The sequence below is a fragment of the Drosophila bipectinata genome, chromosome XR (assembly GCF_030179905.1).
Source record: "Drosophila bipectinata strain 14024-0381.07 chromosome XR, DbipHiC1v2, whole genome shotgun sequence".
Lineage (NCBI taxonomy): Eukaryota > Metazoa > Arthropoda > Insecta > Diptera > Drosophilidae > Drosophila > Drosophila bipectinata.
The window spans coordinates 22,647,389-22,663,452 of NC_091735.1; the positions used below are offsets into that span (position 1 = coordinate 22,647,389).

General features: G+C 37.8%; 1 protein-coding gene across 1 annotated transcript; it reads left to right on the plus strand.

The window, feature by feature from the left end:
- The first annotated feature begins 9,398 nt into the window (after positions 1 to 9,398).
- Positions 9,399 to 15,859, plus strand: upd3 (unpaired 3). The gene is made up of 4 exons (XM_017242184.3): positions 9,399 to 9,729; positions 10,933 to 11,430; positions 11,496 to 11,696; positions 14,887 to 15,859. Exons 1-4 carry the CDS (start codon positions 9,727 to 9,729, stop codon positions 15,376 to 15,378), a joined length of 1,194 nt encoding a protein of 397 aa, XP_017097673.2. The 5' UTR covers positions 9,399 to 9,726; the 3' UTR covers positions 15,379 to 15,859.
- Positions 15,860 to 16,064: the final 205 nt, after the last annotated feature.

Genomic DNA, 16,064 nt, shown 5'->3' on the forward strand with positions numbered 1-16,064 from the left:
AAATGTGATTGAGATGCAGATGGAAGCTGTTTTGGATTTCAAATTGAAACTGAAACTGTAGACAGAGTCTGAGAAACTGAAATTGAAATTGAGAGTGACATGGCATTGGCCTGAGAAGGGGGGCTTGAGAAGAAAATAAAAAAAACAACCTAAAAGTTATGGTTAATTAATGGGATCTCCTCTATCCCGAAAAGCAAATATCATATGCCACAGGCACGCCCCAACATCCAAGACCACAGATATCAATTCCCAGGCGTGTGTCTCCTCTATTTTATGCAATGAGATGCAAGATACAAATGCAGATACAAGATACCAGATACTGAGATAGAGATCTGAGTGACTGGCAGATTGCTGCTATCGATGTTGGCTTAATATTTGCGTTTGTGGCGTTAATTATAGTCCGGGCCTAGCATACTATCTTTGAGTCAAGATACAAAAACCAAAAAGACAAAAGCCAGCCGTAAGCCGTTTCTCTGATTGTTTATTTGTTCGGAGTAGAGTTGGAGTTGGGTTGGTTGGGTTTTTGAGTTCAGTTGGAGAAGTTCGGACTCTGGCTTCGATCTGACAATTGCTGGCCGTGTAATTCCGGTTCGTGCAACGATAATTATATTAATTTGCCATCGAATGAGCCACCACCAGAGTGATACCAGATACGGGTATGGGTTATACATGGATAGTATAGGTATGAGTTGCACTTGCAGTTGCATTTTTTACATTTTTTTGTTGTCTTTTGAGATATACTCTTTTTTTGGGAGGGTGTTGGTTAGCTTTTTGAAAATATTTATAAATGAAGATAACGATTTTTATCGATATAGATGGGTCTATTGTCCGAGTGTTCATTTGTCTGCAATGTCTTTTAAAAAGTAATCCATTTTTTAATAACTTTCCTGCGGAATTATTTAAAAATACTCCCCAAAGGGTATCAAAACTTCAACTAATCCAGATTAGTTTTTCCTTTCTTGTAGTGGCAGTGGCACTTGCGGCTGTCAGTACACCAGTCTGGTTATCAATTTCCCACTCTGTCTGGCATTTCTGTGCCTGTATCTATATCTGCGCTGCGACTATCGGCTTGAGACATGGCATGCATGGCCATTACAAAACAATTGCGATTGAGGAAAATCAAATCAAAACTGACGTCGGGGCAGCCTCAGATATATGTATAGATAGATACATCCACCGATGCGAATATATATATACAAACAGCTGACATGTCTATAATTATGTGAAATCAGGCAAAGTAAGTAAGGAAATGTTTTTTCTCACAAAAAAACGGGAATCAAGTGGCAGGATATTTGATATATTAATGCAGGATTCAGATTCAGATTCAGATTCGTTTTGTTTGTTTTTATTTTTTTTTTATTCCCATTGCGGCGCTGTCATAAAAACTTCAATGTGGGCATTAAAACGCGTGCAGCAATCGAGGGACAGATACTACAGAGCTACAGATACAGATACGAAGCTTGAAAGACACAATACCTGGCGGCTTTGTCCCTCTTTTGCAGCCTCACCCCTCAACGCCACTCTCCACCCCTCTTTGAAAATCCCCATCGACTTGTCTGTTCGCTGCGTGTAAGACAAATGAGCACTCAATTATCGTATCTCTGCTTTGGCCACCAGTTTCTGTATCTGTATCTGTGAGTGTCAGATCGTCAGTGAGTGAGTGAGTGTGGTATCTTTGTATCTGTGGGGTTTTTTTTTTTTGTATCTTTATCTTTTGACAGGACTAGGCCAGGGAGCTGTTCTATCAATTGATTTTCACACACAAGTCTTGAGAATCAATTGGGATTGGTTTGTTAACTTTTGAGATGTGGAGGGTTTTCAGGGATATAGGTGGTGCAGATTCTATTAGGAATATTATAATCAAGTCTTTCGAGCTTTCCCCCCCTTAATCCTTCTTTTTTTTTTCTCTCTCAGGACTTTCGGGTGGTCTCCTCGTTAATCGATCGCCTGTGTCCGAGTGCCAGAATTCCTGGTGGCTCCCTTTCGATTATTTATTTTTTTTTTTTCTCATATATCTCTCATATATTGTCCTCCTTGGATTCCAGTCTTCAGTCTTCTCCCCCTTCTCCTGTATCTTTTTTGCGGCCTGTCAGTCAAGCAACCTTTTTGTGTTGAGGCATCATACCCCATACTTCATACTTAATATTTAATACTTTTAACTCGGGAACCTCCCCATCATCCTTGTCCTTATCCTCATCCTGGTATGTCCACTCATTTTTTCTTTTTTTTTGTAAATGCAGAATTATGAATCGGCATGTTTTACATGTGCGGGAGGTCTTGTAAGATATCCAGATATGAGACTATATATATATGGGTGGTATATCTTGTACCTGTCGCTCACAACCTGTTGAGTGAAGAGAGAAGATAAAAAAAAGAAGGAACCCCTTTTGATCCCCAACCTTGTCAATTCTTGAATTAAATGTTGTGAAATTGTACACTTCAAAAACCCCAGAAAGGAACTATCATTCTACATAATTATCATCTGAGGTCTGTTTTTTGTTTTTTCTGAAGATCTTTAATCTCTTTTTTTTTTTTTTTTTTTCTGCTGCCGTTCAGCAATTATTATGATCATCATACGTATTGTGTGGTCTCTTCAGAGGATTGTTTCACTTTCTAGTAGTAGTAGTAGGTCTTGTAAGTCGATCGCTCTTCTTTCCACGAGATGTGTGTGTGTGTGTGTCATTTTTCCACCATTACTGCTTCTGCTCCTGCTCCTGGTTGGAGATTAATGGCTGCGCATTAATCAAAAAATAAAGAAAATAAGAAAAAAAAAATAAAGTGTATGAGGGGGGGCGCCATCAACACTTCCAAGGCTTCACAAGACTTAAGACTTCCATTTGATCCATCCTGTTATTTGACACTTTATGTGGTCAACTCCAATCAAGTCCGAAAAACGGAGGCGCCATCACAACTCGTTGCCACTTCTCGTATTATTTCCACATCAACTAGCCACTGCCTCCTCCTATGAAAAGTAATAACTGTGGGAACTGATTTGTGGTGGTGGTCGGTCGGTCTTTCTTCTTCCTTCTCGTTCTTTTCCTCCTCTCCTCTCTTTTTTTTTTTATTTTTTTTTTATTGGTTGAAAATAAGTTAATAACATGGGATGGCTACTACTTCTGGACCGGGCACCAGAAACCTATAACAATAACAAAGCAACAATATTGCTGGCCTGTTGAGAGCGGAAGCTCTTCTTTTCTTTTCAACAACAATACACACCCTAAAAAAAACAATAATAAAAAAAAAAATAAAAAAAAAAAGAAGGTGAACCAAAGTATATCATCATAGCCACCACCTACAGTCCTCCAATCCTCCAATCCATACCTTTACTTGGATTTGGGGGATTCTGGGGATCCTTGTTGCGGCTTCTTCAGTCAGTCGGCAGCCAATGCCTCGGGCACTGTTTGTTGGGATTTAAGCATCGGTTTTCGATGGCTTTTCATCCACCGATCCACCGATTCACCGATGGTGGATCCAAAAGGTGGATCCTTATGGGGGCTACGGACGCCACAGCCATAGCCACAACCTTACTGGCACAGACGCCGACGCCGACACCGCCCGATAATGATGAAGGTGTTGGCGATGATGATGCTGATGACGCGAATGCGCCACAGTTCCCAGTCCAAGTCCAAGTCCTCGCTCCACAAGTCCCTGCCACAAAACGCAGTCAAACCCAGCCAAAGCTCCACCCCAGCTTCCAGTTCATAGGGGCTTTCTTAACAGGTCGAGGCGACTTGCAAATGCGCTACTTTCAAGAATTATTTTGAGAAATTTTTTCAAAAATTATATATAAATTAAAGTTTTAAAAAACAGCAACAAATATTATATTTTTTTAAGAAGTATGAAATTTCCTTGCTATTTTGGCTTTTTAGAAATCAATATTTAACATTTTCTTAGGTTTAGAATTACTAATTAGTCTAAAAATAATAAAAAATTAAATATAAAATAAAATTTTATGTTATTTTTGAAAAAAAACTTCGTTTTTGAAATATTTTTTTGAGACGACGGTTTTTAAGAAATATTTACATTTAAGAGCATATAGCCATGAAAATGTTTAATTTCTTTGTATTCTTTAAAATAATTATTACATTAATAGATTAATATTTAACTCTTCTTTAATAAATTTTAAAAATCTTTACTTTAATCTTATTAAAGTAAAGATTTTAATTAAAACTTTAATCTTATTAAAGTAAAGATTTTAATTAAAATCTTATCTGTAATTTAAGCATATTTTTAAATATTTTTTGCTCAAAGATACTTTATCTAGGAAAACTATTTCGTATTTATTTTAAAGCCTTCCTATCTATCCCCAAATACCTCATAATACCCTGTAATCCACCAGAGAGGTGTAGGGCATTCCTTGGGGCTGTGCGACTGGCGCCGTTTGGCTGCGATGCGCCGCCGCTAAATGGGATCAGTTTTGGTAACGAGTTAACGAGTTGATTTCACTCCAGCGATTGCCGCCGCCGCCGCATACGAACCGGATTAGCAGTCCCACCCCCCCTCCTCCACCTCTCAGATGCTCCCTCCTATACCCCATCCCCATTCCTGGACCACCGAATGTCCACCGAACCACCGACCGATCCGGCTCCATCTTTGTCTGCGGTGGCCATGGCCAATGTCTACACACAACAAGGTGACGGCTCATAATGACGGGCCATGGCCAAGAACGTGAGCCCAGGGTTTCTTGGCCAGGCTGTGTGTGTTGGCCAGGTTGGGGCTTTTTGGGGCCGTTCGGCTGGGATCAAAATCGAGCTGCGTTGAGGCGTTTGCACCTCCCATGGATGAGTCGCCAGTGTCAATGGCACTGAGAGAAAAATAAATTTCTTATTGATCTAACAAAAGGCTAAATAAAAAGCATTAATAAAATTGCCAAAAAATGAAGAAACAAATATTTAATAAAATGTATGATTTAAAAAATAAATACATAATAAATAAAAAGAGAACTAAACCAAAAGTAAAGAAAAAAAATCTACAAATCACTAAAGCCTTTTAATAAATTTATTTTAAGCTTAAAAAATTTCCTTAAAAATATAACCATTTAAAATTTTCTTTAATCCATTTTTCCATTTAATATTTATAATAATTTTCTTAAGTATGCCCCAATTTCTTGCAGTTATCGTGATGAGGTTGCTGCATTCGAATATTGCCAGCAAACATGCCCCTTCTGTAGCTGCCGCTTTGCGGGTCTTTGCCAAAAGTGGGCGTTACCCGGTGATCATCACGCATTTGCGAACAACCCCTCCCCCCCTCCCTCCTGGCTTTCGCCTTCCTCCCTACCTCCCCCTCCCTCTCTCTCTCTCATATATTTGCAAAACATCACCGGACCCGGCAACCTTAATGGGTGTTATTTTGTTTTGCCGTAAATATTTTTGGAATGGGCGCTAATTAAGTTTGGCTCTTGCAGTTTCTTTTTTTTTTTTGTATTTTTTTGTTGGTTGCACATCCTTCGCACTTTAGTTATGTGTGAAACTTTTAAAAAAATTTTGGTTCGGTCGGCAAACATGAAAACCCCTCAAATTGGCGGGCATTAAGATCCCCGAAACCAGCCAGCTGACGCCCCTTCCTCGTTTCCACCATAAGAAATATTACTCATACGCCACGTGGTACGGTCAGTATGTAGCAGTAGTAGTGATAGTAGTCATAGTGACTAGTAAGTGAACGTAGTCGCTATTGGAATCTATGAATGAAAAGTCAACCGACCAGAAAATGAGTAAAAATACGATGACACGACACTGCAACAAATTTTAATTTTTTTTTTTGTTTTTGCCATAAAATATATGTGGCATGCCTTTATGAGTCATTTCCTTTGGACTTTTGGCTTTTGGCTGGCTTTTAGTTGCTGTTTCAAATCGATGGGCCAATAAATTAGCATTATGCGGTTACAAATCCTCTCTCCACAAAAAAAAAAAAAAAACAAATAAAATCTTTCACTGCCACCAGCTTTTCGGATGAGCTGGCCTTTCAAAGATTTTTTTTTGGGTTCAAAGTTCTCCCGCGAACTTCTTATCAGGTTTTTTTTTTGGTTTTTCATTTTTTATGGTCAGCTGTTTCATTCATTTAATCATTTAAGCTATCTCGTGTTTGATAAAAAATGCGATTTGACTTGCTTTTGGCATCGGAAGTCATTGCTATTATGTCTTTCCTTTTATAAACAAATTAGCACGAGTTTTTGCTAAGATTAGATTAATAGAGTGTTTGTGTTTGTTTTTCTATTAATGAGGAAGATAATGTAATCTTATATTACCTCAAAAGTAAAAGTGTAACTCTAAAAAAGAGTTGTTAATCACTTAATAAAGCAACTAAGTAGCTTCTGGAACAAGAACTAACCAAAATAGCCTACTCATTTTTTCGTTCTTGGTATTTATTTTATTTTTTAAATTTTTCTAGAAAATAAATTCGAAAAAATTTAAAACGAAGTAAGTAAAATATATATATTATTTTAGTATGTGTTCTAAAAAGGATTCTAGGATATCTTAAGAATTTCTATGCAAGTTTAAAACTTTAAATTTTGAAATACTCATTTAATTATCAGGCATCAATCTTCAGCTATATTTTCTAATTAATTCATAAATATTTTTTACCTTTTTCTAAAAACATTTCCACTGTTAGAGAGAGAAAAAAAAACCTACTGGTAGTAAACCTGATTACGTGACTACTTACAATTACTATTCCATTCATGAAACTCAAAAGCTTACCTAGGTATACCTAGTTATACACGAAAGTATTCAAGTATTTCCCCCTCCATTTTTTACAGCATCCCCATAAAAACCAAAGAATCTTGTTCTCTATTTTTGTTTTTCATGCAATTTGTTAATCATTTTTTATGACCCAGAGTTGTAAACCCATTTCCATATTCCACATACATACCCTCAAATGAATACCAATATTAAAATCATGTTCTGTACGCGTGTCGCCCTCCAGACGTCAGATATTACTCATCCGCCACCGGTGCCCTGGTACTACGGTCACTATAGCAATGTAGAGTGTCAGGCCATTAGAGTCTTACAGAAAAATAATGACGATAACGATTACGATAATGAATTGTAGTCTGCCAATTGGACAGATCAACATACGATAAGCCAGGCAGATACCGAATAAGCTAAAAAAAAAAATTGCCAAAAAAAAAAAATCCGTGCCAGTTGGTTCGACACAATAGTTTAAAAATAGACGCGAATTGTCATGATTGACAATCGAAACAATTCCGTTTGTTGATTGACCGCCCTGGGTTTTTGTTTCTGTTTTTTTTTTTTTTGGAGACGTCTCCGACCGCTGTGAGTTCATGAGTAATGATGAGTGCTCACAAAATTTGTGTCTTTTTTTTTTTTTGGGGCATGGGAGTGAAATTTTTAGACCATACAAGACCCACCCACTTCCCTCCTTTGGCTCACTGACTGTTTCATGAATGAAAATGACTTGTGTCGTCATTGTGGCGGGCAGACGGTTCGTATGAGTAATATTCTTGCGAAATACCGAAACGGAAATAACTGAAATTCATGCTCTTTTTCTCTCAACTCTCAACTCTTGAGTATTATTTGCAGCATTTGCATTTGTTATTGTTATTGTAACCGTTTGTATTCGCGGGAGTCTCACATAATCGGAAGTCTAGGTCGTCGGCGCGAGTGAAAGTCATTCGATAAGCGACCACATATATAGTATATACATACATATGTGTAAATAGAGTTCTATAATATCGGGAGACCGGCAAAAATCTATTTGCCTTTTTGTTTATCTGCGAGAACACCAAGCTCAACACTCTCTCACATTCTCTCTCCAAATGCCTAGAAGAGAGTGCGGAGAACCAGAGAGTGAGTGAGTGATAAAGATCGTTAAACGATCGGAACTCGTAAGGTCGGGAATTCGGAATCGGATATTCGGAATCGGAATCGGGGAATCGGAAATCGGAACGAATATGTGTCATCCGCATAGGCGTGTGGCATTCTATTGCTACCCATGTTGAAATTAATTACTTAATATGGCCATAACGAACGTAGGGGCGTTTTGTTGCCAGGGGTTAATATTTAACACGTTGGGGCTGAGCAGTTAGGCTAATGAGCCCACTCAAAACATATTACTAATCTTATTAACTTGGTCAGTCTTTTAGGGATTGAGAGATTGGGAAGTGTTTATTCAAATTTTATTTTCTTAATTTGGATAAAAATTATCTGTCTTATTAATATAATTATATGGTTATTTTATATAGAATTTAATCATTTCTTAGGAACTTTTTCTTGGGAATACGAATTTTTGCCAAAAAATTGAGATAATTACATTTTTTTCAAGAAATATGTTTAACTTTAATGATTCAGCATAGTGTAAAAAATGATTAAATGGTATTTTTATGTTAAATTTTGTTATAAATAATTCCTACATTTTTTTAAAGCTTTCCTTATTATCCAAAAAAGCCAAAAATTTAAATATCACTACTTTGAAATCTTTTAAAATATGTTGAGCTGAGTCTTCACTATTAGTTGGAAACTTATATACAGTTTTGGTCAGTTTTTCATATTAAAAAAACACATAAATTTATTTGTTTCCATCATTATTATAAACTATGGACATATAAACTAAATTATTTCTTAAATCTATAAGACAAGTGTCTAAAACTTTCAGGGACTTGATTTTAAGACAACACTTTTACTTAGATTGTTACTTAGTATAGGATAATTTTTAAGATTGTACTTCATTCCATTTTTAATTAGGAACTGTAAGACTTTAATGTAGAATCTCCGATTTTCTTTAAAAAGATTTCGATTTCCTTTTTCTTTTTTGATTTTTCGGGTATATTTTTTTAATGTTCCTAATACAGGAAATCATTACCTCATTAGTCATTTAATATGTTGATGGTGACCCCGATTCATTGCACATTTTCTAGAATTTTCTTTGATTGATTTTTATTTATTTTTCATAATTTTTTCTATTGAATGTCACCTTTTAAACCTTCATAGTTTAGAACTAACAGTAACCCCCTAAAGAATTAGGATGTCTTTTCCCAAAAAGGGTGACCCAGATTCCTTGGGCCTTTGGGCTCGCCTTTGGGCCAAAAAAAGTGCTTGAGTGCTTTTTGTTCAGCCTTAACACTCAATGCCGACGAGCGGGAGCAAAAAAAAAAAAGGGTGACCCCCACTCCAATGTCTCTCTTGCCCACTCTCAGGCTCTCTCGCTCGCCCCCGTGGTTGGGCTTGGGCTGGGGGAGCCGACGCCTCCTCATTAGTCGGCTCATAGTAACTGAGGAGCTCGGTTCGCGGGGCACAGCTAATGCGAAAAATATTATATATATAAATAAGGAGAAGAAACACTATTGCCACCGAGAAAGTCACTCCAACCAGAGCTTCACTCACTCCACTCTCTTTTTGTTATTTTTGCTTTAATATTTTTTTTTGAATTCTCGCTCTCTCCATGGGTTGAGAAATCGGCAGCAACTTCGACAATTCGATCGGTTTCGGAATCAAATCATAGCGAACAGTCGAAGGCAACGCGTCGCTACTTAACGCGAAAGTTCCATCAATAAATATATATTTTCTTACCAACAAGTTGCCAACAAAAAAAACATACATTTTGGCCAAGTTCGCGTTTAAGAACACAATTTTTTTTTTTATTTTATTTTTTAAATTAAATTATTAAACGCCTTAAAAAAAAAAACTAAAAACACAAAGTGAAGTGCCAACTCAAAGACAATTTTGCAAAAATTTTATGCAAAATTTTGTAAAGCCAACGATTTTTATGTAAATGGTAAGTAAAGTGAAGACTTAGTTTTATTTTAAGATTTAAACACCTGTTGCTTTATTTTTGTGAAACAAAATTATAGGAAATATTAATGAATTTTTGTTTTTTTTTTTTTGCCATAAACTTCAATAAGATGAAAAAAAAAATCAAATAAATATAAAGCAAATCGTTAAAAACATGTGAAATTAATTTACACGTTCCGCCTGCCCAAAGGGGGGATGCGTCAGTCAGCGATAAAGACGGCAAGTAAATGGCCAGAAAGAGAGAGATACAGATAACTCAAGAAAGCCAGTCCAAGTCTACATATGTATGAATTTCACAAAAGTTTGCAAGAAGTATTCCCTGATTTTGTTGTTGTTTTTTATTTTGACCAAGTTCGTTGACCATCTTCCCCGATAGATACTATTTTACTCGGCCTACCCCACTTTAGCCCAACTTAAAACTAACTATGATTCAGTCTGAAAGTACAATTTGTTTGATTTCCAAATAAAGAAATTTATTTTTAATTTTAAATAATTATGTCAGCCAGATAATGGAGTAGCACGACGAAAAAAAAAAAAAGTGAGAGAAATAATACGATAACAATAAACAAAATCACGCACGCTTCGGGCCCCCCAAACAATTGTGCGATTATGTCCGAGCGGTACCGACCGGGAATCCCCCAAACACCACAATCGTCGACGTCGTCGTCGTCGTCGCCCACTCACTGCCCTCTCCTCTCTTTCGCACTCCCAGCCATAGAGTCTCACGTGCGCCTCGTACCTCTCGCTTCCACTTCCAAAAAAAAAAAAAAATAAATAAATAATAATATATATATTTATGCGAATCGTTGAAAGTTAATATATAACCAGTCGGTTTAGTAGCTTTTTGTGACTTATGGTAATTACTCCCTCGTCTGGCAGATATTTGGCTATAATTCGCACGCATGCCCGAAAGAGGGGCTCTGGACCAGGTCCTAAAAAAAATCACTCAACTGGTTATTACCAGTCTCTGAGCCAACTTCTTATCATAAATTCTAAACTTGGCCAGCCAATGTGGCTAGAAAGTTTCCCAAAAAAACAAAAGAGGTTCGTGGGAAAATATTTGGTTTGGAACTCAAGAGTGCGATTTTTAGGGGGTTTTTGGAAAATAGGAGTATTTTTTTAAAAGCTTATATTTTAAACAAAAACTTTAAGTAACTAACCATTAATATTATTTCCCTCCCCACAGACGACAGCTGCCTGTCCGCTCGACGTCGGCAGTAGCAGAAGCATCAAAACGGCCATCGCACGGGCAATAACGGAACCGGAACCGGAACCGCAGCCTCCGCCACCATCGCCATTGCCGTCGCCGTCACTACGTCGATCGCAGCGTCGTTCCTGGTCGCTTCTGGCTTTCGTCACCATTATGTGCCTTCTGTTGCATTTCGGCATTGATGGTAGTGGTGGTGGTGGCTTAAGGGGCGTGGCAGCAGCACCTCTACAGGACACATCCGCCTCCCAACAGGATAGCAATAGTGTGGAGGAAGTGCCAGTGATTGCCGGTTCACCATCGCAGAAGCGCCTCCACAAGCGTCATCATCCCAACTGCAGTTTCCGGTGCCGATTCCAAACGGAACTGAATGCCAGCCTGGAGGTCCTGGACTGGGAGAATAGCTGCGGCGGCAACTGGACCGGCCGGGAAATTAAATACAAACACAGGCCAAATACCAACAAGAAGAGGAGGATGGTAAGTCTTAAATTTTATGTTTAAAACTTAGGTCTTTAATCAGGTTTGGTTTAATTTTTCCTCAGATCCTCAAGGGCCTGCATGATCAGACCAACAAGGAGCTGATTATCCTGCAGGATGACGACAAGAACCGTCGCACCACCAACTCGGAGAGGGAACTGGCCAAGAAGTACAACAAGGCCATCGACTTGAAGCAGCGAGAGAGGATGGCTTTGCACAAAAATCAATACAATTTTTTGCCAAAATTAAATGCCACTAGTTCTCAGGTTAGTATTTTCAAAATTTTGTTAAATATTTATTTAAGAAAAAGTTTAAGAAATCTCATCTTAAGCTCAAGATCTCAAGATCTCTCCTGTTGCCAGGGGAGCTCACCTGGGAGAGGTGATAAAAAAAAAATAAAAAGGGGGGACTGGCAGACCCGGAGCCCTGAGAGACCCGAGGGGGGGTCACGTGCTCACCTGCGTAGGTGCAAACAGACCGTCACAAGTTTTAAATGCCCGCGTTTCGGTCATATGAGTTTCCAGTCCGAGGAATCGTGCCAACTCTAAGCGAGAGTGGCTCTAAAAGTTATTACTAAAAATTCAAAAAAAAAACTTTAAACCATGAGGTATATTTTTTAATTAAAATAAACTATTTATGTTTAAGCATAAAAATTGGCACTTAAAGTTGTAGGGTTTATGTGACTAACTCATGGACCGCACCTCGCTACGATTCGTCAGCATTTTTTCTAAGCAATTCGGGACGCCCCATTAACAAACAAAAAACAGCACGACACTCGAGAAGTTAAAAAAAAATATACAAAAAATCATTTAAGCAAAAAGAAAAAAAATAATATTTAACTATTGATGGCATAACAATATTAAGATTAAGAGCAAATTAAAGGCGCGCGCGCGCGTTCGATCAACGATCACGTTTTATTATCAAAAAAACATCACTCGAATGGCTAATTTCATAAACAAACAGAATGAAATCAAGCGGCGCACACTTCTGACAAGCAAACACCAAGCAGGAACCCGATATATCTGAATTATACCATTATAATATATTCAAACGAATATCAACGCTCGTTGGGGAATTCGGAAATAGTAGTTTTCGGGAAGCGCATTCATGGGAAATGAGTGTGTTCAGTTGGGAAAAACCCACTAGAGCGATAAGCCCCATGAATAATATCCAAAAAAAAAATGAGTACATACATATGGGTATATATTTTAAATAGGTAGGGCCCAGAGGGGTCTTTGGAACTCCACAAAGTGAACTTTGTCTTCTAAAATAAAAAAAAAAGAGAGCGTATCTTGAAAATAGCCAACTCATCTCAAGTCAGCCAAAAGTTAAAGCCAAGTCTTAAAACCAAAGTTCACAAACTGCTTAGTTTATTAGCCATTTTCTAGCCAAGCATAGTCCATACATCTCTCAATCACTCATTCAATCAATCACTTATTCATGGCGATGAACACAGTCCGGCTTTCGCTGAAATTTCTCAATTGTCGTCACAAGTTTTTTTGGGAGGAAAAGTACCTGATCTTTGGCTGTTTACACAGCCAGAAAATGAGTTAGCAAATCATGGCAGATAAATTTGCATAAAATATGTAGATAATTATTATTCATTTTGGGGCTAATTTGTGGAGTTTTCTGCGAAGTGGAAAGTTTTTATTATGATTAGTCTTTGGGGGTAGTGGTGTTGAAACTCTATAGTTTGGATTTTTGAGAAAATAATATTATGATATATTAGTGAAATTATAAATTTATATTGAAGAGTGTTACTTTTGGAGTCTTAGGGAGTCTTATGAATTAAATTAAGGAGTTTTTTTTTACTGTATATTTTCAAAGAATAATATTTTTGAATGCATTTCTTATTATTAAGCGAAGTTTTTTAAGTTTTTTGTTTTAGAAATCGAGTTTTATTTAAATTTCGATTGAAAAAATTACTAAATTTTGTTAAAAAAAAACGGAAGGGTATTATTTTTAATGAAAATATTAGAAATTTTCTTTTCACAAAATTGATGTTTCCTTTAATCTGAGTTCTTAAAATAATATTTTAGGCTATTTTATATAGAATTTCCTTTGGTTTTTTAGAAAATCAACTAAAAACTTACAAAAAAAAAAACAAACTATTTGGCCCAAATATACTTTTTATTTTTAATTGAAGCTTTTGAACATATTTTTAAGAGAAATAATGATATTTTCCATTAAAAAAGCGTTAAAATGTTTATTTTCTTAATCATATTTACATTCCAAGAACCTCCTACATTTTCTTTCTCTGTACACAAATCTGGGAATCTTTCCCAGCCCCAAATGGCTATTGGGGGGATGTGTGTCAATATTAGCCAGAATATCCGCGGCTCTGCGTCAATCGCGGCGATTACGCCAACTAATTGTTGACATCTCAGTCGACGACGCAGCAGAGCAGAGCCGAGCAGATCGGAGCAGAGCCGTGAAAAAAAAGCAAAAAAAAAAAATTAAAAGAAACGTTACCCCATTTCCGATCGTATCCAATCTGATGACAAGGTGCTACAAGACCCTACCGACTGGACTGGACTGACGGACTGATAGAAGGAGTCTATTTTTAGGCACACGGCTCGGCTTGGCTCGGCTCGGAACAAATAATGCTGACTCGCTGTTCGATACTGAGAAACTGAGCGGCCTTTTGACGTCACTAAAAAACTGGCGGCATTCGCACTTCAAACAAAAACAAAAGCAAAACAACAACAAATTCAGAAAAAAAAAATTGATAGGGTTAATAGGAGGAGAAAAGGGGAGGGGCGGTTTTAACGATGTGATATGTTTGAGTTTTCAACGCTCATTTACGGTAAATGACACACACTCGCTGCGAAAAAAAAAAACACACACACAAAATAGAGAGGGGAGCGACTTAGGGCGGTTGGGCAGGCGACGGCACACGGGGCGTATACGTGATTCATGCCAACGAAGCGAAGCGAGCTGTGGATTCCCCCAAAAAACGCAACAGCCAAGGGGCATAGTGGCGGGGGCGCAGCCCACCCAAGCGAGGGAGGGCTAGAGTGGAACAGAGACAGAGAGCCTACGCCTCATGTGTATGAATGAAACGAGCGAGACGAAAGCCAAACGTACGTACGACGTCGACGACGACTACGTCACGAAGCTCACGAGAGCTGGAGTGTGGAGCTTGGTAGAGAGCGAGAGAGTAAGAGAGAGAGAGCGTAAAGGGGAGCAGAGCTGAGAGCAAAGGAGAGCGGAGTGCTTTTCACTTTCAGGCAGCGCAGTCGACGCCGTTCAGTCAACCCAAAAACAATTGAACCCCCCCTCCCAAAAGGGGGGTCTCCAATGTCATATAGATAATGCTTCAAGGCTGTTCTAGATATCATACCATAGGGTTTCAGGGTTTATAGAGTAAGAGATATATTCTTAAGATTTTAAAAATAAAAAAAAATTTTTTTTAAATAATAATTAATTTTAAATAATTTTTTTTTTTCATTACAGTTAAAACTACGACACGTGCATCGCGATCTACAAATGTATGTGGGCGCCTTCAGTTACCTGCGGCACGCGAAACTGCACTGGGATTATGCCAACCTGCAGGCCGAGAGCGTTATGTCCGCCGATCTGGAGCGCCTGCGCGCCTCCGCCCGACGCGCCCTCTGCAACGTCGAAATGGCCATAAATGCCACCAATCGACTGTTTCCCGCCCATGTCCCCGCCGGTCATAAGCTGCGACGCCCGATGACCCGCCAGCTGATGGAACGGAAGTTGCAAAAATTCAAAACACCTCTGGTGCAGTTGCATAGACAGGCGACCTTGGCCGCTGGGGGGGCAGAGATGATGCCACCCAATCTCCACTACGATCAGCTGACAAAGGATGCTCTCTTTGTGAAATTTAAATTCATTCAATACCTGAAGAGTATCCGTAAGATACTGAAAAAGCAGACAAAGCCGAAGAATACCAGTCACAATTCTCCACGCTATTCCACATAAAAAACGAGGCTTACATTCCATTTAAAAAACAACACAAAATCTTAAAACAACATCCTTAAAACATCCTTAATTTATTGAAAAACATCGAAAACCTATTTATTACGCAATCACGAATCACATTTATGGAATTATTCCACACAGGCTATGATATGACAACCGAATAATTGAAACAAACGAAGAAAAAAAGAATACATCCACAAATTATATATATTTTTATAAAAAGAAAACATAAAGACCTTAATATATATAGTTTTTTTTTTTTTTTTTATTTGTCACTTAGTCCTTAAGAGCCACAATTGTATTATTTATTATTTTTTGTGTCACATTCCCGAAACTATATTAATGTATGTAACTTTGCCTTGTATTACGATGCTGTGATAATAGATCTATAAATCCAGTGCAGAGACACCAATTATACAATTTATACGATACATGTATGGTATTTTAAATGATATACACCTCTTTAAAAGTTTAGCTTTTTAATGTAGTAAAACAAATTATAAAAAAAAAACAGAAATTTTTAAAAACCACATAGTTTTCTTTTGGGAAGAGGAGGGAGATAAAGATATCATATTATTTTCCCACAGAAATTGCGCATACGCCATGGTTACCCCATCATAGAAGGGGTTGGGGGTCTATTATTCCCTATTTTAATGGTCTAGCCGCAAAGTTTTAATTGCAAAGGG